The sequence below is a fragment of the Nematostella vectensis genome, chromosome 8, assembly GCF_932526225.1.
Source record: "Nematostella vectensis chromosome 8, jaNemVect1.1, whole genome shotgun sequence".
Taxonomy (NCBI): Eukaryota; Metazoa; Cnidaria; class Anthozoa; order Actiniaria; family Edwardsiidae; genus Nematostella; species Nematostella vectensis.
The window spans coordinates 1,101,608-1,125,328 of record NC_064041.1 but is presented as its reverse complement, the minus strand read 5'-3'; the positions used below and the strand labels follow the sequence as shown (position 1 = coordinate 1,125,328).

Genomic DNA, 23,721 nt, shown 5'->3' with positions numbered 1-23,721 from the left:
ATTGGACGACTTTTCAGGCTATTTTCTTTCTATTTGCACTCTTTGGAAGCTACAGGTTTTATCATAGGTGAAGTTGATCCAAAAAATTACCAGAAAAGCTCAGATGTCAGTCTTCACGGCATGAATGGACTGTTTAGTTCGAAAACTCCACGGTATGTAGAAAACAAAAATCAGAAGCAAAATGAAAAGGCTAATCGCTTTGTGCTGCTTTATGATTTGATGGAAATATTGCATTTACAAATAACAGGTAGTACTTTTATCTTCAAGAGACTTTTCTGGGTCTTTACACCCCTTGTTATTCATTCATTTGTCTTTGTTTATCCGATATAAATAACTAAAGCTGTGTTATTCTTGGCTATCGGTGGCGCTCGCTGGCTCGTCATCTTATTCCGGAGCTATCAACAACACAAACCCAGTGAGATACTGGCACGTAAGCAACATGCGCGACCACAGGACTCCCGCTAGAACAGTACGCGAAACACAAACTTCTCAGTGTAGCCGCATACTTACAAAACAAATCGAGTATGCGACTACATGAAGACTACTTCTATTGTTACCATAAGTTTCGCCGTTCCAGGAATTTATCGATACTGAAACACAAACGCAGTTTGTCTGTGCCGTTGTGCGCACAGTATGCGTGTCGAGGTGATAGGCGTTTTATAAAGAAAAGTTTGCGTAGGTCTCGTTAAGTAGACAGTGTGTGCGTGTCGTGTATGTATGCAGTGAATGTCGTTATGTGCACAGTGTGTGCGTGTTCTTATGTGTGCGTTGTGTGTATCGTGTTGTGCAGTGCATACTGTTATGTGCGCGATGAGCCCGTGTTGATATGTGTGCAGTGTGTTATATGTGCTGTGCTTGGGTTTCGTTATGTGCACAGTGCGTGGGTGTCGTTCTGTGCAGTTCGTATTGTTATGTGCGTGATGAGCGCATTTAATAAGTGTGAAGTGTGTTATATGTGCTGAGCTTGGGTGTCGCTATGCGTGAAGTTAGTGCTTGTCGTTATGAACAGTGTACGGGCCATCTTGAATGTAGGGCATTGGTGTCACTATGTACACATTTCATGAGTGTCGTTATGTGTATCATGTGTGCGTGTCGTTATGAACACAGTGCGTGCGTGTCGCTATGTGCACAGTGTGTGTCGTTATGTGTATCGTGTGTGCGTGTCGCTATGTACACAGTGCGTGTGTGTCGTTATGTGTATCGTGTGCGCGTGTCGCTATGAACACAGTGCGTGCGTGTCGCTATGTACACAGTGTGTCATTATGAACAAGGTGCGTGCGTGTCGTTATATGCACAGTGTGTGCGTTTCGCTATGTACACAGTGCGTGCGTTTCGCTATGTGCAAAGTGCGTGCTTGTCATGATGTGCACAGTGCGATCGTTCTATGTGAGCAGCAGACTCGTACCCAGTCGTTATCTGCTGTTGCGTGGACATCCACAGGAATCCTGAAGCGAGGACGGAAAAAAAATAAAGACTGGCAGATTACAGATCAAAGATGGCGGACGAAATCGGCGAGCAAAAATGTTACGAATTTTCACAGACGAAGAATGACCTATCCATACTGCATTTCTTGCCTGTAAAATTCCATGTGCACATGACAACTGCAGAAATAGCCTAAATACTTTCCTGGAGTTTGGAATTCGGCGTAAGTGCGTGAGTGTCGCTATGTGTATCGTGTTTGCGTGTCGCTATGTGCACAGTTTGTGCGTGTGTCATGTGTGATGTGTGTGGGTACTTGTCGTATCTTGATGTGGGCAGTGCGAGCATTCCATGTGTTCAGTTGGCCTATGTTGTGTGTTTGCGTCTCGTTTTGTGCATTCCATTCGTTCCATGTGCGCAGTTGCCCTGTGTTGTTACGTGCACAGTGTGTGCGTGTCATTATGTGCGCAGTGCTTGGGCGTCGCTATGCGTGCAGTTAGTGCTTGTCCGGTATGCACAGTGTGGGCGGCTCGTCTTGTCGTCTCTAGTCCATGGGTGTCGCTATGTGCACCGTTCGTGGGTGTCGCTATGTACACCGTTCGTGGGTGTCGCTATGTGCACCGTTCGTGGGTTTTCGCTATGTACAAAATGCGTGGGTGTCGTTATGTGTATCGTGTGTGCGTGTCGTTATAAACACAGTGCGTGCGTGTCGCTATGTGCACAGTCCGTGGGTGTCACTATGTGCGCAGTGCGTGGGTGTCGCTATGTCCACAGTCCGTGGGTGTCGCTATGTCCACAGTCCGTGGGTGTCGCTATGTGCACAGTGTGTGCGTGTCGTTATGTGCGCAGTGCGTGCGTGTCGTTATGTGCAGAATGTGTGCGTGTCGTTATGTACACAGTGCGTGAGTATCGTTATGTGTATCGTGTGCGCATGTCGCTATGTCCACAGTCCGTGGGTGTCGCTATGTCCACAGTCCGTGGGTGTCGCTATGTGCACAGTGTGTGGTGTCACTATGTGCAGAATGTGTGCGTGTCGTTATGTGTATCGTGTTTGCGTGTCGTTATGTGCACAGTGTGTGTGTAATGGGTAATGTGCGTGGGTGTCGTTAAGTAGACAGTGTGTGCGTGTCCTTATGTGTGCGTTGTGTGTATCGTTTTGTGCAGTGCATAATGTTATGTGCGCGATGAGCCCGTGTTGATATGTGTGCAGTGTGTTATATGTGCTGTGCTTGGGTTTTGTTATGTGCAAAGTGCGTGGGTGTCGTTCTGTGCAGTGCGTATTGTTATGTGCGTGATGAGCGCATTTAATATGTGTGAAGTGTGTTATATGTGCCGGCTTGAGTGTCGCTATGCGTGAAGTTAGTGCTTGTTGTTATGAACAGTGTGTGCTGGCCGTCTTGAATGTAGGGCATTGGTGTCACTATGTACACATTGCGTGAGTGTCGTTATGTGTATCATGTGTGCGTGTCGTTATGAACACAGTACGTGCGTGTCGCTATGTGCACATTGTGTGTGTGTCGTTATGTGTATCGTGTGCGAGTGTCGCTATGAACACAGTGCGTGCGTGTCGCTATGTACACAGTGTGTCATTATGAACAAGGTGCGTGCGTGTCGCTATATGCACAGTGTGTGCGTATCGCTATGTACACAGTGCGTGCGTTTCGCTATGTGCAAAGTGCGTGCTTGTCGTGATGTGCACAGTGCGATCGTTCTATGTGAGCAGTGAGCCGGTGCACAGTGTGAGCGGGTCTCTGTGTGCAGTCCGTTGGAGTCGCTGTGTATATGCAGTGTGTGCGTGTCGCTATGTGTGCATGACGTTATGTGCAGTGTGTGCATGACGTTATGTGCAGTGTGCATGACGTTATGTGCAGTGTGTGCGTGTCGTTATGTGCTCAGCGTGTGCGTATCATGATGTGCGAGCGTTTCATGTGCGAAGTGAGCCTGTGTCGTTATGTGCACAGTGTGTGGGTGTTGTTATATACATCGTGTTTGCCTGTAGTAATGTGCCAATAACGTTGCGTGTTGCTATGTGCACAGTTCGTGCGTATCGTGCTGTGCGCAGTGTGTGCGTATCGTGATTTGCATATTGCGAGCGTCCCTTGGAACAGTGTGTGTGTGTATTCTTATGTGCACACTGTGTGCATATTATTGGGTACGCAGTGTGCGCGCATCGTTGTGTGCAGTGCTGGTTGTTTTTTGCGCGATAAGTCGATGTATGCAGTTCGTGCGTGCCGTCATGGAGTGTATGCGTGTTATGTGCGCAGGTGTGTTGCGCGATAAGCCGATGTATGCAGTTCGTGCGTGCCGGCGTGGTGTGTATGCGTGTTATGTGCGCAGGTGTGTTGCGCGATAAGCCGATGTATGCAGTTCGTGCGTGCCGGCGTGGAGTGTATGCGTGTTATGTGCGTAGGTGTGTTGCGCGATAAGCCGATGTATGCAGTTCGTGCGTGCCGGCGTGGAGTGTATGCGTGTTATGTGCGTAGGTGTGTTGCGCGATAAGTCGATGTATGCAGTTCGTGCGTGCCGGCGTGGAGTGTATGCGTGTTATGTGCGTAGGTGTGCGTGCAGTGTATACATGTCTTTATGCGCGTGGTGTGTCAGTTTAATGTGTGCAGGGTGTACGTCATATGTACACAGCGTATGGGTGTTGTTATGTGCGCCGTGTGTGTGGTTCTGTGTCGGTGGGTGCCCAGTGCTCCTTTGCTATTGTGTAGTTGTCATTATGTGTGTATCGAGTATACTTCAATACCTACAAGCCAGTATTTATTGCAAAACGAACCAAAATCAACTGAAAACCATATGCATTTATTTAGTTTACAAGTTCATGTGGAAAAAGCTGTTTGAGCTGCTTTTAATATGTGATTTTTGATAGTGAATAAATGGTCACAACTAACTCATGCTGTCTCACATTCCATCATAACTATATAAGCAGTGATATAAGTATCATAATTGATTTAATAACTAGAATAGAATACTGTGAGTTAAGACTGTTGATCTAGTACATGAACCATAATGCATATTACTTCACTTACTCACTTTGATTAAGGTAGCAAGTGGAATGATGTGTCTCCCCTGCAGCCGTTCTTGGAAACGTTGTGTGACTGACACAAAGAACGGCTGCGCGGGAGACTAGAAATGACAGAGAATTACAAGAAAATAGAATAACTAACAACATTATTACGAGTTTCAAAAATATAAAGAAGCAGTTTGTCCTTATTAGTTTGTCCTAAATTATTCAGTGTTGTAAATCATGCTACATGATTCATATGATTCATAGAATGTCTTGAGTGAGTCATTGTAAAACAGAGACTCACACTCCAGTCCCACCCCAAACCCCATTAAAAGATAGGCTACACGGCTTCCTTTGAGAGAACAAGACAGATGATAAGATCAGAAGTGCATAAAAAAGATGGAAGAAAAGAGTAAGAGGTCAATCATTGCTGGAGAAGAAACTGGAATCTAGAATTCACATCATGAAAATAATGCAGATGTACAAAACAAAATTATATTATACTCAATTTCTTGCTATGAGGAAAATGAGGAGTTTTTGAGATACATTGACACACAAATTTTTCATATTTTATTAATTTGAAATCTCTTTTACCCTGAATTTTCTATATAACAGGAAAAAAACAAATTAATGGAATATCATGCATGACTATACTACTATCTTGTGAACACTGATTAAAACATCAATTTACTTTTATTTTAATAAATCCCAACAATAATATAAAAGCTGGATTGACCCTTGGCTTCAAAAGAGAAAACCCTGGAATCGGAAGATACTACACATTGTTGGATAAAAAATTCCAAATTGAGAACTACATTTTGTTTTCAAACACCAACAAGCCAGGAAAAAAGTTTATTTTAAGCCCATTTTTCAAGGTTGAAAATAATATTGTAAAGTAGGCGGGTCTAAGGGACATGCTCCCCTGTGAATATTTTGCCATTTTCATGAAATGTTAAAACCTAAATATAAAACAGCATCATTAGCTCCTATGCAACTGGAATCTTATTTAAATATGTACCACCAATATAAAAAATTAGTAGGGGGGGGGACTTCGACCTGAATCGAAATTCATATATTCGTTGATAGAATTAATAAAACCAAAACTGCAAAAAATTGAAAATAGTAGATGCCACACTTTAGGGGATAATGATTTTCAATGCCAGCCAAACAAAAGTCATGAAAGTGCAAGCATAAGGCGCATAACCTTACTTTATCTATTTTGTAGGAGTTCTGGGGTTCTCCCGAGAAAAAAAATTGAAATTTCAGACTTTTAGGAGGCTTAGAAATTGATCAGAATACTTTTTCAAAAAAAAAAAAAAAAAAAAAAAAATTAAGCCCTCCCTAAACCCTGTATCAAAAATTGAGGCCCTCCCCCAAATTGATGGTAAAAAAATAGTAACTCTCTCTCCAAACAGAGCAGTCCTCCCCACCCCCCCCCCCCCCCACCCCCCCCCCCCCCGTTTAATGATGACCCTTTCCTAAAGAACTCATATTTTAGGGACTTGTTTTCGCTGTGATAACTACAATGACTGTAATATCATAGAGCTAAAATACTAATTACAGATTTTTTTAAGCTCTTACTAATCAGGCATTATTTATAAAGGCCATCGTAGTATATCCGAGGGAAGATATGCTTGAATGTGATATGTAGACGTGAAAAATACCTTGATTGCTTGTCCGTCCGCCATTCGGGTTAAATAGCGCCTGCGATTACCTAGACAGCGGTTAAGTCCCCAGGCAAACTTCCTGTGCCCGAGGGGGTCTTGAACTACCCATAAGTCCGTGGGCTCATGAGGTTTTCGCGCCGTCTCGCACTTCGCATCAAAGTGTGAAGAGTTCTTTCGTTCCTTCAAATAATCAGCTTCTTCGCGTTTATCGGCTAGCAAAGAAGGAGATAGAGTGAATTGAGTCCTGCATCTTTTTAAAGCGTACTTTAAATGACAAAGCCCAGCGACCAAGTTCGAGAAACACGATCTTGACAAAACCCAGTCATTTGAATAAGCCGTTGGGAGACGCTGATATCGATGAACAGTCCAAGGTGGGAGTGCTTCTAAAATGAAAACTCCGAATTTGTTTGGGAATGAAAGCTCGAACTTCCTTAGTAAAGTAACACCGTAACTTTTCCACAAGCCAGTGTAGTTTGAAAATTTTGCCCCTTGTTTTCTTATTCAACAGACATGGTATGGTTTGGATCACACAGGTAATTTCGTATGTTTTTTTTATCAATTTCTGTTTTTATTATCGAACAACTGAAGATGTGTACGGAAGTATTTGTTGGAGTTGTTGATGCTACTGTTTAATGATTTAGCTTGGAGTTTTTGGCTTGTTCTTTTAGGCTGTTAACAAATGTAAACCCACCATGCCCAGCACACTTACAGAACTTACAGGTTTCACATGGGGGTGCTTCTATTTTACACTCTTTGCAGATTGAGAGACTGCATAACGGCACACCACCTGTCAACCTTTCTCCGCTGCCTGTCCATAACACTCGCACACCAAGAGCATTGCATCAACCTGCATAGGGATCATCTCCATAACATCATCTGCTTCACAGGTACAGTCTGGTCTATAAATTACTCCAGAAACGTAGTTTTGATAATGAATTCTTAATTTTTGTTCAAATGGCCAGTGTTCTATTGTACTCCATAGATTGTGACCACTGCCTGTTTCCAGCCTCACAAATCATTTTTTCCAATGCTCAAAATTATTTCCTTGCTGACTTGTTTGTAAACAATTTCTATTTCCTATTCTTGTTAAATAGTGGTTTAAGTGTTACGCACTGCTACAGGATTAAACGATTAAAAATGTTATGTCAAGAATAACAAGCCTCACTCTTCCAATTACCCTGCGCTTTCATAAATTTAGAATAATTGCAATATAATTGCAATTTATTATTTATGGTGAAACGCTATATTATAATAGTAATGACAATGATAATAACAATAATAATTCACACAACTTCTGTGAGAAAATGTATCTCAATAACATAAAGTATCATAGAAAAATGCCCTTTTGCTTGGTCTCACCTTGATCATGTCTACTCAAATCAGTGTTCTTTTGGGGCCACATCCACTTGCTTTTCATTCTTTTGTCCTTGGAGTATCATGCTAGTCATGGCAATTGTGGATACCAACTTGGTTTTGGTTAAGCCCAACTGTTGCTTTAGTTGTTTGCTGCAGTGGCACTTGCTTGTCCTTGTTATCGGAGATTGTGATTTTTGCTTCATCTGGTACTGAATGCAACTGAAGTATAAAGTTGAAGTCTTCTTCCGAGTCCCAGCTTTGTTTCTGTTTGCTAAGATCTGTAAAGGTTGACTATTGTAAACTTTTTTTTCTGAGTGGTAAAGAAATGAACAAAAGTCAAGTCAAACCTAAACCAAGTTGCTGTACCTGTGCTAATGATGTGTCATTAACAAACAGTTTTCGTTAGCAATGAATATAAGCAGTTTTGATAAGTCCTAGTTTAGATAAGTCCTGGCACCATTATGTAAAGGAACTGAGTGTAATTTTTTTTAGTGAAGTCTTACAGTACACGGGCCTTTTTCTTACATGCAGTATCAAGGTTACCATCCTATGTCATCTCAATGCCAACTGTGTGTTGGACGCCACCTTGGATTTTGTGATTCCACCTCTCAGATCCATGTTATTTGTCAAATGGAAAGGCCAGTTTCGCAATTTCATTGCTGCATGTTTAGCCATTGTGTGTAGGTTACATGATTTTCACTTGAAATGTTTCTCTTCTAATCATGTTTGCACTTTTATCTTTGCTGTTCTTCTTTATAAGTGTTGGAAATAGATATCTATAAAAAAGTAATGTAATACTTTTTTTCACATTTGTACTCTCTTATGTCTAGTGTTTATGAATTCAACATTTTTTACCCTGATGCACATTCAAGGGGGGGGGACCAAACAACTAGACAACCAAGGTTTATTGACTTGGGAAAAAGGCCATAATACTAATACATATTAAATAAAACTCAACATTACAATCGTAAACCATGATTCTGTTCATGATTTTCATCCATACATGAAACTGTTTTGTATAATAAAACAAAAAATAGTTACACAGAAAATTATTTTAATTTTGGGGTCTGAGTATTGTTACAGACGTTACATGTGATTACCCACAAAACAAGGTTTTATTATTACTACAACACTCACTCACTCACTATCCATTTACGTCAGTGTCCACCTATTGGCAGGTGTGACGTCGCATGGAGGTTCACATCGGGGTCGCGCAGGTTCTTTACAGCATCTCTCCATGCTTTACGGTTGGATGCCACGCTTGCCTTCAGGCCAGCCATTTTTAGATCGCTAAGCGTGGCATCCGCCCAAGTCTTTCTGGGTCTGCCTCTCTTCCTTCACCCCCTCCCCCCCCCCCCCCCCCCCCCCCCCCCCCCGCACGAAGTCTCTGATGGAGGACACAGGATTTGGTGCCTGTGCCCTCTCCACATGCCCGAACCACCGAAGGCGAGCTTTCCGGAGAGCCAATTCCAAGCTTTCGATCCCGAGCCTGTCCCGAATGGTGCTCAAACTTGTGTCATCTTCGGGTTTCAGTGCGTACATCCATCTAAGCATTGCACGTTCGCTTCTCTGCAGCCTTGCTAGGTCACTGCTCTTAGGAGCCCAACATTCCCCAGCATAGAGCATGGCACTCCTGACGCAGCTGCTGTAAACCTTCCCTCTTGTGCAGAGTGATAGGCTTCTGCTTGATAGAACTGGAAGGAGCTCTTTGAATTTTCCCCAGGCAGATCTTGTTCTGGTAATTATAGCTGCCAAGCAGAATTTAGATCCTTTTTGAGTGTGTTATGGTTCTGGTAACTCAACCTTTTAATAGAGCTTCTAGCTTTGTGAGTACCATTCAAGATGGCGGGTTCTAGCACATGTGTTTATGCTAATAGGCTTACTCGTCGGATCTAAAAATAGATTGATGGTGTTGCGCGCAAAGCAGTATGGGATCGAAGTGCGGACAAACATTTCTATTCTCATCACGCAAGCTACTGTGAAGGCGGCCTTGAAACTGCATCTCTGTGTCTCTGTTTTTATCGAAATCTAAGATATAAAGATAATGTACAACGCTGAGAATACTAGAAGTAAAGGTGCAACAAAACACTGTGCGTGGGGTGTATGCAAGTCAGATTCCCGTTATCCAGAAAAGTTACCAGAAGGAACTAACTTTATTCGATTTCCAAAGCCTGGAAATGTCAAGGATGGAATGACAGAGTGGGAGAAAGGGCAACAAATCCTCAAAACCAAGAAGGCAAAAAGGTGGCTTCATGCATGTGGGAGGAAAGATTTTTCGAAAATATCAGATATAAAGAAGGACACATACATATGCACCTTACATTTTATGGAAGGCAAAGGCCCAACGGAAGACCATCCTTACCCGGTCCTTGCAACGCTGACTGAGAAGGAACAAAATCAACGGGCAACACGGGAAAAGACGAGATCAAGGTCCAGGAAGCGCAGGAAAAATCCAATCGAAGAAACTGGTGCCTCGAAAAAACACCAGCAAGAGTCTTCGTGTTTTCCAGTACCTGGTGATACTGAAGAGCAATCGGAAGATACCAGCGTTTTATTTGAATCGGGACTCCCTGGGCCTAGCAGAGCCTCTCTTGAATCTCAAGACCAGGGGCGTACAGACAAAGAAACCCAGACTGTGTACTGTAAGTACACACTAGGAGCAAAAGTAGAGACCATGATCTACAGAAATCGACTTATTCAAGAAGGCATAGGTTTATTCCCTTCAGAGCAGAAAGAGGTCAATTTAATGTCTTCTGAAATCATAATAGCAGATGACAAAAAGTGCAAATATTTTACAGGGCTTCACACTGAACAATTTGAGGCTCTATTTGAGTTCTTAGGACCAGCGAAATATGAACTGTCTTACTGGGATGGTCCTGAAAATATTGAAAAAGGGAGCCTTGCAAGAGGAGAGCCACAGGGTATATCTGTAAAGGAACAGCTTTTTCTCACATTATTGAGACTGCGTAGAGGATTCAACATTGCAACAATTGCTCATATGTACAGTATAAGTAATACTGTGGTGAGAAAAATTTTTGTAACATGGATCCAGTTCATGTTTTGCCACTTCAAAGAGTTTGAACATTTAATGTTTCCTAGGTCACTGCTAGCCTAGCAGACAAGCTCTGAGGACTTTTTTGCCAAAAGTTTTCCAAAAATTTAAGAATGTGAGATGCTCTGTAGACTGTACGGAATTCTTCTGCCAAACACCAAGCAATTATGCACAACAGGGAAACATGTTTTCCTCATATAAGCATCACAACACTATGAAATGTTTAATTGCTGTGACCCCCAATGGCTCTGCTTGCTTCGTGTCTGATTTGTTTGAGGGGAGCATTGATGATGTGTCCATTTTTCGGGAAAGTGGAATTCTGAAGCATATTAATCCAGGTGATGCAATACTGGTTGATAAAGGATTTACTGTGCAAGATTTATTGTTCAACAAGCAAGCAACAATACATATACCACCATTTCTTGGCAAAAGGGATTGCCTTACAAAAGAAGAAGAACTTGCAACAAAAAGGATTGCCAAGGCCAGAATCCATGTGGAGAGATTCAACGAAAGAACCAAGAAGTTTAGACTAATAGGAAACATAATCCCATTGAACCTTAGTTCCATTGCATCACAGCTTGTATATGTTTCATGTTGTCTTGTTAATTTTCAACCATGTCTCTGTAAATAAGCAATTAGAGAACCTGGGAAAGTTTATATGGATTTTTTTTTTTGGAAAATAAGTATTTGTTATAAACCTAAAAAGGTTATTATAATGATACATATCAAATATAGATCTATATAGATATATACATTCTCATCAGCAACTCTATAGATGTGAATAAAATAGTATATAATTATCAAAAAACAAGCACATAAAAGTTTTGGTGTAAACCTGCAATCAGTATTAGGCATCAAAGTATCAAAAATATATAGATAATACAAGCAGTTTCAATCTAAAATAACTGGAAGTAGTCCACGTGGCACCTTCATTAGAAAATATTCAGGTACCAAGACTTTTTCCCAGAACTCTGAAGTTGCTTTGATGATTTGCATCTGGATGCCACTTTCTGGATAGAATCTCTCAATTGATGGAGGTCCTTTTTGAGAGAAAAGAACAAAATCACAAAAATGACCTCCAGTTACCAGAAGCTGCAACTGAATCTGGAAATAATACCCATGGCTTCGCTTTAAATGGATTAATCCATCACTTTCAAGTTTGAAGCACTGACGCTGAAGGGTTTCCTTTGGAATTGTGCAGTCTTTCCAACCAGAAATTACTTCCTCAACTGTCCTTGTTTTCAATAGTTTTAGACATTTAATTTCCAAAATTCCTGCAGTACCAGACTCTTTATCTACAACAAGTCCGTCTGGGCTTGCACCAAGATGAGGATACATTTTGTTAATCCATAACCCAGTTTCTGTTACTGTGTTATCCGTAGCTTTAACATATGCATCTCGAGCTGCTGGTTCAGCATCAATCCCATACTTCATGTCTGCAGTACAGATGTTTTGCTTAAACCACAATCGTTCATATAGGAATTTGAAGCAGCGTTGTTTTGCTTCCACCTTGAATGCCAAGACTGCATTCCACAAGGAAACAAGGTAATGGCATTTTGAGGCAGTTACTCTTGGCCAGTGCTCTGCAAACCATGTTTCAGATTTGCTCTGATCCTCTGTACCAGGAACTTGGCAAGATGATTCATGCTCCCCACAAAGCTTATCACTTTGCTCCTGCAAATTTTCTTTAAACTTTTGCACAAGTAATCTCAAGATACTGAAGTCAGCATCTTCAAGATCAAAATCACTATATTTGATGGCAAGAACTGTTTCCCACATTGAGATTTCTCCCACACCTGCACTATAACTTTGCAAGTTGGTCACAAACGTATTTTGTAGTACCTCGTCAACCTTACCATGGTACTTTGCTGGCCTTGGGTCCCAATTATAAAGTTTTGTTTTCTTTGGTACTTCACTTGGCTTGTATTCTGCTTCATGTAAAGGTTTGGGGTTCTTCTGGCGCTTTTTTCCTCTATTCCATGAGCAAGGCTCAGATGTCTTTGGAACTTGCACCATATGGCCATGCTCCGAAGAGTAATCATTGATGAATAATAAGAGAGCAGCAACATGAGCACATCTTCCCAAAGATCTGGCAATGCAATTGCAGCTTGCATGTTGAACAAACCCACTCCCTTTGCTAATCTTGACTTGCACAGACAGAGGGTACTCTTTCCTCATTGAGTGGTGGACATGGGCTCTGGCAAAGTAATCCTTTGAATTTCCATTCTCTTGAATATTCTCCACAAAACCGCTCTTTAATAAATTTCTGCCCTTTTTTAATGGCTTGGCAGTCGCAGTGCCACTACTCTCTGTTCCTGATCCTTCACTATCACTCTTGTCCTCATCAGCAAGGTCAAGGAATTCATTCTGAAGAGATTCCACGAGATAGTGATACAGATGCCCATAGTTATACATGGCAGGAATATCCTGGGAAGGGAACATCTTCCAGTCAGTGCATAGAGCTTGACTTGATTCATCTTGCAATGCTCCTTGAGTGTTCAAATTCAGTTTCGAAGCTTTCATTGCATACCATTTTCCACCATCAACTTTCAGATCCACTTTTTTCTGTATCGATAAACAACCTTCTACCCTCTGAATCAGATCTCTTTTCTTGCCAGTTCTTTTCTCTCCGTGACACTCAAGCCATCGCTTCAATTCAATAACGCTACAGTCCACTGCTGGTTTTAAAAGTTTGGCACCAGGTACATCCTCTTCGGTCAAAATAATTTGGTTGCCCAAACTTGACATGACGGCCTAAAAATATTGATGGCCTAAAAAGCAGCAGTCCAGGTTTGCGCAAACAATCGCCGATTACTGTAGGTAATATTAACCAACAGTTCTATAAATATATGTACAATGTTCAGAACGATGTTTTAACAGAAACAGTTCCCGAATAATATAGCCGAATCAATAATCAAAGCAGGAAAGAAACGACAGAAACACCTATTAATAACATTCATTTTTTGGCAGCCAAGGCGATGTTTGTCCGCATTCCGATCCCGCGATGCTTTGCAGGGGGAATTGTGACGTATGTGGCGTGAAGCCCTATTAATGGATACTACAGGGATACCATGACAGAGTGGTACTTCATATTCTTTGTAGTATCAACATGAAGAACAAAGATATGGCAAAAGAAAGGGGAAAGTCCTTTAATTAGAGAAAAAATGATGTTACGGACGTTACACTAAAGCGTTACAGCCCTTACACAAGAGCGTTACAGACGTTACATGCCTTTAGTTGAAAAAGAAAAATGCTAAATATTTTATATTTATTGTCTCACTCACGTGCCATGGCATGACAGCCTTGCTTTACACATGTTACAGAAACAAAACAAAAAAGTAGGGGAAACTGTGACTGAATTTTTTTTTGTATTAAAGAAAGGCAAAACAACATCCTCACTTGATCAGGCTTTTTCATGTCAACTAATGTTTCATGATCTGAAGGTTTCTCCAAAGGATATATTGGTGCTATTTGGATAATGGCCAGTTCTTTTTATTTTGTGGACTATTTCTTTTAAAACTACCTCAACTTGATGGATATTATGAAAAGATTAAAACCCTGGCAAGCATACTGAAGCACATGGTTGAGTAAAGTGAAAGTGATTTGTTGCATGGCCAAAGGCTCCAAAGGTTGGTGGAACATGTAATCAAGATATCCAACCTGTTGATAGTTTAACAGCTAGATTTTCATTTATGGGCTAGTTTCACTGGTTCTTAAAAAGAACTAGCCGAAACTGGGTTCACCCTACTTGAATGACTATGACGATGTTTACTGGGTGCATAAGGAGTGTTCAAAATGAAAATGGAAGGTCGTACTTAACAAAGTCGCTCCTTATATAAGCTAGCAAACAGAAATCCTTTGGTAGCTAGGCACTTGATATCTAGAAAGGCTTTCAGATATTTTTAGAGGTCTCACCTCAAAGTCAACCTTGGGCTGACTGCTGTAATGTTTACAATGCAAACGACGATGATGCTAACAAATTGCATGCATACTGCCTTAGTGCGAAAGGTAAGCTTCACACATGATTTTTATGATTTGCAGCATTCCATCCATTTTTGCATGTGCTGTTGTACTGAGGGTACTCTCCTGTTGACAAGTACAAGTGGTGGTGTTAGATAACCAACTTTCAATTGCCTCTTGAAACCGACTATTTTTTCTTATTTTTTTTCCAGATCTATTTTACACCCTTTGAATTTTGCAATTAAAATAAGCAGACAATAGTATCTTCTGCATGTGCGTAGCATTTTTAGTGTGACAAGCAATGCCATTACTAAATGAAGGTACAGGCTACTTTCAAGCCCGTATTGGGAACCACAGGACGTCATGGCATGAAGCCATGAACACTGTTCTGGGGGTGATGACTCAGTAGCTTCAGATGACATTGGAATAACATGCTATGGTGCAACCTCTTTTTTCTCTCACTTACAATACTATGAAACTGTGCTTTCTATTCTCTTTCACTGCGTTCAGCCGAATAGAAAATATTTATTGTCTATATTATAAAATAAGAGAGACAACGTGTAGGAGGATAGCCATCCAGCTGGTTAAGTTTATTGAGTAGTTACAGTATAAGCGATTAAACATTATGATACAATTGGTGAAAATATACCATCGATTCTAGAGAGAGTTATTAGTAGAGCTGGAAGGCGTCAAGTGAATAACGCGACGCCAAACAATGTATAATAAGGACATACTAAGGTCATGTGACCAAAAAGGGAACAAAAGAAACAACAACAATCTCGTTAATACCGAAAATAAATTCATTACTTGAAAGGAGAACAAAAGTAAACAACTGTACAGAAACTATACCTGGGTGGACAAGCTGTAAATGTCTGGTGTTAAAAACAGCAACAAATAAAACAATGATGTAGAGTAAACACGTACTACACATATGTACATACAAGTATACCATACTAACACTTGTACATACATACAGATACATACAAATACTAACAGAAATACATGTATACTATATTAACAGATGTAGATACATACATAATACATGTATACTATACTAACAGGTATACAAAAATATAGATATATTTGTAAAAATAATTTCAAATTTAAATTTAAGATTTAAAAATTTTAAAATATGTATATATCATACTAACAGGTGTACATACATTTAGGTATACCCACAGTATACATACACAATTGTTAACATGGCTACCAATGGTACCATGTGTTGGGTTTAGGGTCTAGCACCTTCAAGTGCACTAGGAAGAAATGAATCATTTGTAAATACATTACTCCTACCACATGCATAACCAGATTTAATTGAGGATAGAACCCTGCCATAGACTTTATTACTTGCTCATTTAGCCATCTTATTTGTTGTTTTTCATGTAAGCTTAGCGGTATGATTTACATTATACAAACTGGTCCCATACTCCGCTCAGGTTTTGGTGAACACCGCAACTATGTAATCAACCAGCTTTATTTCAAGCCATTCTGTAAACACTTTAACCTCCCTGGCCATTCTGTAGACCACTCATCTATTTGCAGTGTCCCAATTTCTCGTGCTTACAGAAAGAGAATAACTGTCCTTTTTCTTTGTCCAGATCCCCTAAAACATGCCCAGCTCTAATTGCCTATTGATCTCTTTAAACTTGTTGTTGGCTCGCACTAGCAGGATCTGCCGACTACCTATTGCTTGTATCCAACATTACAAATACAAACCCCCATCCGGCTATAGTCCCTTCAATTAACGTCTAAATACTCAAAATGTCAGCCAAACTACTCTCTTTCCACAAAGGCGTAAGACATAACTATTTCAACTTTATGTTGATTTGTTTCCCTGATGCCACCACGCCTATCACAGACACCATCTAGTTATTCTACAGCTTCTCTATTGTTTTTCTAGTGATACCAGTTAACCAGAACACTGACACCACCAGAATTATATGCCGAGGATCAAACATTCTTCAATAATTTTCATCATGAAATCGTTTTTTTTTTTTTTCCACCATAGCACATTAAGTCAGTAGTGTTAAACTTAGCTTCCTTGTATTCTCCAAGACTAGTCTTATTAATTTGTAGGTCATTGTCTCAATGATAAGGTCATCCCTAAGTATTTTCGTATTATTGTTTTCAATTTTACTTTCTCATCCGCAGTGACTCTGGTAAATAATTACACAACAAAGAGTGAGCCTGCATCATCTTCTAGCCCTCCATTATGCATACCAAGCATCCAGAACGCAAACACCTTTTGTTGCTCTCGGCTTGCCTGTGTCCTTCCTACCATTCTTGTTATTTCTGTATGTCTTAAGATATCTGAGCTTAAGGACAGGCTTTAGAAGTACTGCACAACATTGTCTTCTATCCAGCTTCCTGGTTCTACAGTTTCTACTTGCCCACCTCCCTAGTTCATGTCACACTGTTATTATTCCCGAGGACTTACCTTGCATTGAGTCTTAACAGTCGATTGTCAGTCAAGAGCTCAAGTTTGTCTGGTTTCCCCAGAAAAGTGATGAGTTTAAACTGCTAAAAATAACACGGGTTCTTTCCACTGACGGGTTAAGCTTGAAGCTTTCTGTCACATGATCCTGCCGATAAATATTACTTTGAAATGCTTAGTCAACAAAAGTCTTACTGGAAACCTAAAAAGTATCAATCCTCAGTTGTCGATTGCTTTTTTTTAGAAAATGTCGCCATGATTTTCAAAAATCCATACCCAACACATTACCAAAAATCAGGGACATTTTGTTCAGGCGGTATTTTTTGACAGCGGTCTCATTTAGGCGTTACTGCGCATGCGTCGGAATATCAGCTCACCCAAAACAAAATGGCGGAGGGAAGACAGAGATCAAGAAGAATTGATTATAAAGCACTGAATAATGTTTCATCTGCCGATTTTAATTTCGATTTTCAAAGAAAACGAAAGTATAAAAGTGGATCAAAGGTATATGATGTGGAAAGGATAATAAGTCAGCGAATTACCTCCAGAAACGTAAGTGATAGTTTGCTCGAGCAAACCTTTTTATTTGAGTAGAATCCCAATTTTGTTAAAATATAAATTGGAAACTCACATTTTTGGTTTGATTTCAAAAGGAATTGTACACCGAATTTCCATTGATTGCTGTATTTTTGTATTTTGTTTCGATACAGGGGGATAAAGAGTACCTAGTGAAGTGGAAAAATTGGCCGATTTGGACTAGTACTTGGGAGCCAGCGAATCATTTAACAGCCCTTAAATATGTATCTTACTATGTCATGATCAATACGGATTTCGGTGCTATGTACAGCTTTTACTGCCTTGGATTTCAAGATGCTTGTAATCCCCTCCAAAAACAAAGCTGATGCATTTTCTAGTCTTTCAGGTGTTATTACAGGGAATAGGTAAGATCTGAAAGTTCAAAATACATCAAAAGATCAGAAGCTATGACTTCCGGAATTTTTTATTAATAATATTTTTTAAAAAAAATCATTATTGAGGAGTTATTTCATATGACTCAATAGAATAATATATGTATATACAAAGAAATTGTTATAACATCACCAAGGAAATGTTGAATAGTTTTAAAATTATTTACATGACAATTTATTGTACTGTTGTTATTAATAGCATTGTTATTGCTACTTATAATGTTTATTCATCCAGAGTGTTACTCGTAGTTGCAGTATAATTTGATTCTGTGTTCCTTCTTCTTTTCCTTGAGTCTAAAATTTTGCTATTCCACCATTCCTCATTTCGCTTCACATATTTTCTCTTCTCTCTTTCGTGGTGCTCTAGAGATTTTTGCCTAGACTCCAAAAGCAGAATGTCCTTAGCTACATCCCATTTATTGGACTTTTGGTAGTATATGCGCTTAGCATCATCGTTGTTTTTTTCCACACCTTGCCCTGAAAACTGTATGATTGGCCCATGACTTAAGATAAACTGGGGTATGTGGTATGGAACTGCATGCATGTATGGGGTCACCCTGGCATTACCATAACCAACACGTTTCGCACCAAGCTTGGAAAATAATTCTATCCATGCTTTGGCCTTTTGGTGAATAGAATCTGGTGTAGTTTCATCAGCATTTGCACAGCATATCAGCAGGTATAATGAATGGAAGTCTTCCCAAAGCTTTATGACCTCAGACTTGGTTTCATCAAAGAGTATATTCATGGATTTCAGCTTTTCAGGAAGAAATTTCATCAGCTTTTTTTTGTCAGAGCCAACTAAACTTGTCCAGTCTTTCTGCTTACTTGATTTTCCATCTGCATTCAGTTTTTCCCACACATTAAATGTTATTCCAATGTCATTAATTGCTTTAATTAGCTTATCAAGGCCTATGCCTTTACATTCTCCTCTTGGTTTGTGCATATCTTCTTTGCTGTCTTTTTCCATTACTTCAATAATCAAATTTTCTGTCAGCCTGTCTGTTATCCTTAACATCATATGCAGTTCATCCAGAATGACATGATCTAGTTCAATCTCAAATAAAGGTGGGTTGATACAACAATAATTCTCTTTCTTTTTTGTACACCACTCCTTAAGTGATTTGATTGTTCTTTTCATTGTGTCTGAGTTGTAGTATGTTGATTCATGTTTCATATTCCACCTCTGAGACTTGTGAACTATACACCACAAACAAGCATAATCAGAAGTGGCACCACTGAGACCCATTGAAAGCAGCAAAAATTTCAAATCACCCCCAAGAAAAAACTCTAAAGGAATTTCTTTGTCTCCCAAAGTGACTTTTTTAGCTTTCACATGCTCATTAATATCCTTAATTAGACTGTTGTATGAAACTTTCAGTGTTTCATATTGTTCGGGTCCATTCACAATTCCAATCGTATGGTTTCCTTTTGATGCATTGTATTCACCAGACTGCAGCAATGAGAAAGAGAGAATCATAAAATTGGTTGTTCTTGACATCTTTGCCCCATCACCACTTATTTTAACTTTTAGTGGATTTTTAGTGAAATCAAAAGATGGGTGTGAATCCAAATACTTTGATATGACCTCCTTTAGCAGTAAGGAAAAGGAACGTTGAGCACCAGGGTCAGGGCCAGGCACCCTCTCAATGTGGCAGAGAGAATTGAGCTTGTCCCTCTTTTGTTTAATGAGGTAAGATCGAAGGATATCATTGGTTAGGAAACTGAGTTCATGATAGCATTCATCACTTACACAAAATTTGTCTAGTAGAAACAATACTTGTTCAAGCCTATGGTTCTCTTCCTCTGTGTTGTAATTCAGATAGGTCAGATAGATGAGATGCTTCTGGATATGAACACAACTTTTATTTTCCACTTGTCGATATTCACGGGTAAAGTTCTACACGAGTTTCAACTTCAAAATTATCACGAATTACCACGAGATTCGCTGAAATAAACAAATACTGAAGATGAAAATTATGGCAATTTCCGCTAATTATACAAACGCATGATACTTACACGGGTGCGGAATCCATCCAAAAACAAATCCATACAATATTCATTAGATTCAGGTCAAAAACTCCAATAAAAAAACTCCAGGAAATTATCGACGAACTGAAAACGTTTTGCACGAGGCTATGCGACCGCGCAAAGCTCGGAACCAGGCCTCTAACACAGGGAGCCCGGATAATGGCGACAACACTCTGTAAGTCTTTGAGTTTCATCACTATTTTTTTCCTGTTCATCATAGTTCAAAGTATATATTTTGCCATCATCACTCTGATCTTTAAAAGCAATAGATGCAATGTCCAGACCAAATGTCTTTGAGAACCAGAGAGCACATTGAGCTCTCTCTTTTAGCTGTTTAAGTTTTCTTGATTTTTGTTTTGTACCAACCTCAGAAATCTTTTTTGAAGAACAACACAATTTTTCATCCCCTTCCTCTAATGCCAGTGCATAAGCTTTGAGTTCTTCATTTAGTGCTTCTAAAACTTCAATTTCTTCACAATTTGTTTGTTGAACTTGCTTAAGCTCTTCCAAAAGTGTTTTTTTCTGCAACTCCAAATCAGTGCATTTATTTTTCCATTCTTGAAGTTCCAGATTCACATCTTCATATTCATCTCTGAGCTTTGAGATAGATTCAAGCTCTTTTGAAAGGATACTGAATTCTGCATATCTTTTATCCAGTTCCCTTCTGTTCCTTCCACCTTTGCACTTCTTATAGAGGGAGAGAACTTTTCCAGTTTCCCTTCTTAGATTTTCTTCCAACCGTCCACTTGATCCCTTTGCAATAGCCCAACAGTGTCCAGGTACTGTGGCATTGAGCAGGTCTGTTAGACTATAACAGCTTCCATCTGAGGTACTTTTTTTTGAAAAATTATTCCATATTTTGAACAAAGGAAATGGAACCTTAACAGTGAAAGCAACTTCAAATAGCTTTGCAGATTCTCCAGTTAAATAAGCAAATGAACTCCTTGGATTAATCTCTGAATCAAATTTTAATTTCCAATCTATTGCTTGTTTAGAGTATTCGGATAAAATCTCAGACATATTTTGTTGCTCTTAGTTAGCTCTGCTAGCTCAGTGTTGGAATTTTATTAACCACAGGAATCCCATTATTTATTTGATTAAGTAAAAAGCAATATAATGTACAAAAATATTCGAGAATCTAAATATTAGATATTGTTTTGAAGGATCATGAATGCAATGAGTACACTGGCCTTGATAACTTCGTCCTACATGGCGAATTTATTATAATTTATTATACTTTCTCTTGCCTCTCTTATACCCCCACGAATCTTTTTTGCACCTTTTAGGCCTGGTTACATAGGCTTAAAATGGCGGAGAAAGAAGTGGTTTAGTAGCATTTACTCGAAGATTTCAGAGGTTTTTCTCAAGCTACAAACCGCGGTACCTCAGATTCAGATAGCAATACTTAAAGAATGAAATTCAGGGACTTCGACAGAGTTTTGCCCGTTCCAAATGATTATCAATTGCCATTAAAAATGGCTGTTTCACGAGATCATGCTGCCTTCGATAACATGGGAAGACCGCGTAATCGATTCATCGATGTGCTGCAACATCATTTCATGTATTTGGTGAACTACTATTACAAGTTTGAAGAAAATCCACGGAGAGTTTTATGGTATATTTAGCTATAATATTGCCCGATCAAAACTTCCATGAAAGCCTCAAAAACCAATCCTGGTAAGTAGATTGAAGTCAGGTAAATAAGTTAAGAAGACCGCAAAATTGTATTAGTTTGCATAAATACTATATTTCGAGCTTTTCAAATTTCATTGCATACAATCTTTGAAAATAATCGGCCATTTTTAAATGGCATTTCAGACATGCGCCGTAAAAATAGCCGCCATATTGTCCCTGATTTTTGGTAATGACTAGCTTAAGCATAGTAACATTCTAAGTTTAAACACACAGTTCTAAAAACCCTACGCAATATTAGGATGTCTGGTCATTGAGTCTGCCCACCAGGTCTGTGCTGTTATAGTTTGGCACACCGAGCTTTGTGAAGAAGCTTTTTTTCAACTTTCTCACACTTCTTTCTTTTGCAAGGTTGGAATAAAATCTCACCCATTCTTTTTAGTCCAGGGATTCCAGCCCTGTGAAGGTTCTCAATCAAAAGAAATTAATAATAACGTGTTGTTACTCCTAGAACCACTAACATTGACTTTTTGCCAAATGTTTATACGACGAATTTCCCTGGTCGCCCTTGTGTTTTGACTTGTAATTGTTCGACTGGACTATCTCAATCTATCCTCATCTGACCTGTGCAGTATTTAAACGGATGGGTTTAAGGGGAACGTAAAGGGTTACCCTATTCCTGGAATCTTTTGCCTCAATTTAAGGTGTTTTGCTCCATATCCCTTTCAAGTGGGTAGCTCGCTCAAGGAGTTGGATAGGCACGAGTTGGTGGCAAAGGTAGCAAACAAGCCCACTACGTGCGGCTGTGTAACCTTTGGACAGGTGTGCACTTGATAGGCAATGTGGAGGATTTAGTCTTGTCGCTTTTTTTGTCTGTACGTACGTTTGTCGGTGCCCTGACTGCCTCTGATTGGTCCAGCGGATGTCTTGCGGTAGTTTTAATCTCTTGTGAGATTAAAGCGAGCCAAATTCGCCAAATTTTCAGCTCTTTGTTTAGTTATTATGGTGGTATCTTGTAACTGTTGTATCTCTTCTCAATGCAAAAAATATTTGCATGTTTTCTCTCTCTTGCAAGCCATCTTTAATATCCTCCACGGAAAAAAGTAAGGTTTTAAAGCCGGCTTGGGGCAATTATCTTGATTATACAATTTATAAAGCAAGAGCTCTGACAAGGAAGACAATTGTTTGACTTTTGATTGACAAAACGCTACCCTCTACCGAAATCGCTGCAAGGCTTGGTTAATGAAACTGGTTATGGACTTACAATCTGATTGTCCAGCTTGGCCTCGACCGGGGGGAGTATCCAGTCCCAACCAGAAACATCCCCAAGCGGTCTAGTACCTCTTGATACTTTGGTCATCTCTGTTTGCTATTTTGTCCTGCTTGTCCTCGACCAGGGGAGTATCCTGTCCCGACAAGAAACGTTACCGCTTGAAAAATTGGACTTTTTTGTTTGCTATAAAGTAGCACATGCCACTTCCACTTGCCCCTCGAAGTGGCAAGTGGAAGTTGAGAAATCAGTCTCAGCGGGTAGGACTCGATCCTATGTGCTCAAGGTCAGACTCTACTCTAAATATGTCCAAATGAAATTCATAAACATTTTTAAATGCTTTGATGTTTTTGTTTTTAGTTATCGCAGATTTTAGCATCGCAGATGGTTTCTCAGCTCATTCCACGGTATTTCTTGTGGATTGTTATCTGCAAGTCGTTTATCTCATTATCTTGAGAGAATTTAATTGTTAGGCGGCCCTGTGTTTTTTTGTTGCGTTTTGCTAGAACGAATAGCCATCTGAAAACCTCTTATTTCACAAGGGAAAAAGGTTACTTGTATACCAGTGAACTCAATTATATTTGTGGCATTGCGCTTCAAGATGCTAAGCCTGTACATTGGCCTTAAAAGAGTATCTTATTTGTACAAGTTTTATATTTGCCGAGATTTCATTTCTTCTTAAAGTAATTCTCTCATCAATAATTATAATTTAAACAAATAATTATTAATAATTTAAAATAATCAATTAAGTTATAGTGATAAAAATACTTTCTTTATCTGATCTTCTCGTGTCTTTTGAATCAAGAAAAAGACAATGAATGTGTGAGCTTTTGTAAATTATATGCCCCGTCCGTTTCTGCCCCGAACAAAGCAATCAAACGATTGAGAAAAGATATAAAAACATAAAAACGAAGACTAC

The 23,721-nt window shown here is 39.6% G+C and overlaps 2 protein-coding genes across 2 annotated transcripts; one reads left to right on the top strand and one right to left on the bottom strand.

The window, feature by feature from the left end:
• Window positions 1-6,933: 6,933 nt before the first annotated feature.
• On the top strand, window positions 6,934-18,043 carry LOC116619794. Its single transcript, XM_048731283.1, has 2 exons — window positions 6,934-17,453; window positions 17,612-18,043. The coding sequence occupies exon 1, from the start codon at window positions 9,497-9,499 to the stop codon at window positions 10,565-10,567; it is 1,071 nt and encodes a 356-aa protein (XP_048587240.1). The 5' UTR covers window positions 6,934-9,496; the 3' UTR covers window positions 10,568-17,453; window positions 17,612-18,043.
• Window positions 17,884-22,892, bottom strand: LOC125570187. The gene is made up of 3 exons (XM_048731454.1): window positions 22,797-22,892; window positions 20,267-20,653; window positions 17,884-19,769 (listed from the first exon to the last, which is right to left on the bottom strand). The coding sequence occupies exons 1-3, from the start codon at window positions 22,890-22,892 to the stop codon at window positions 18,093-18,095; spliced, it is 2,160 nt and encodes a 719-aa protein (XP_048587411.1). The 3' UTR covers window positions 17,884-18,092.
• Window positions 22,893-23,721: the final 829 nt, after the last annotated feature.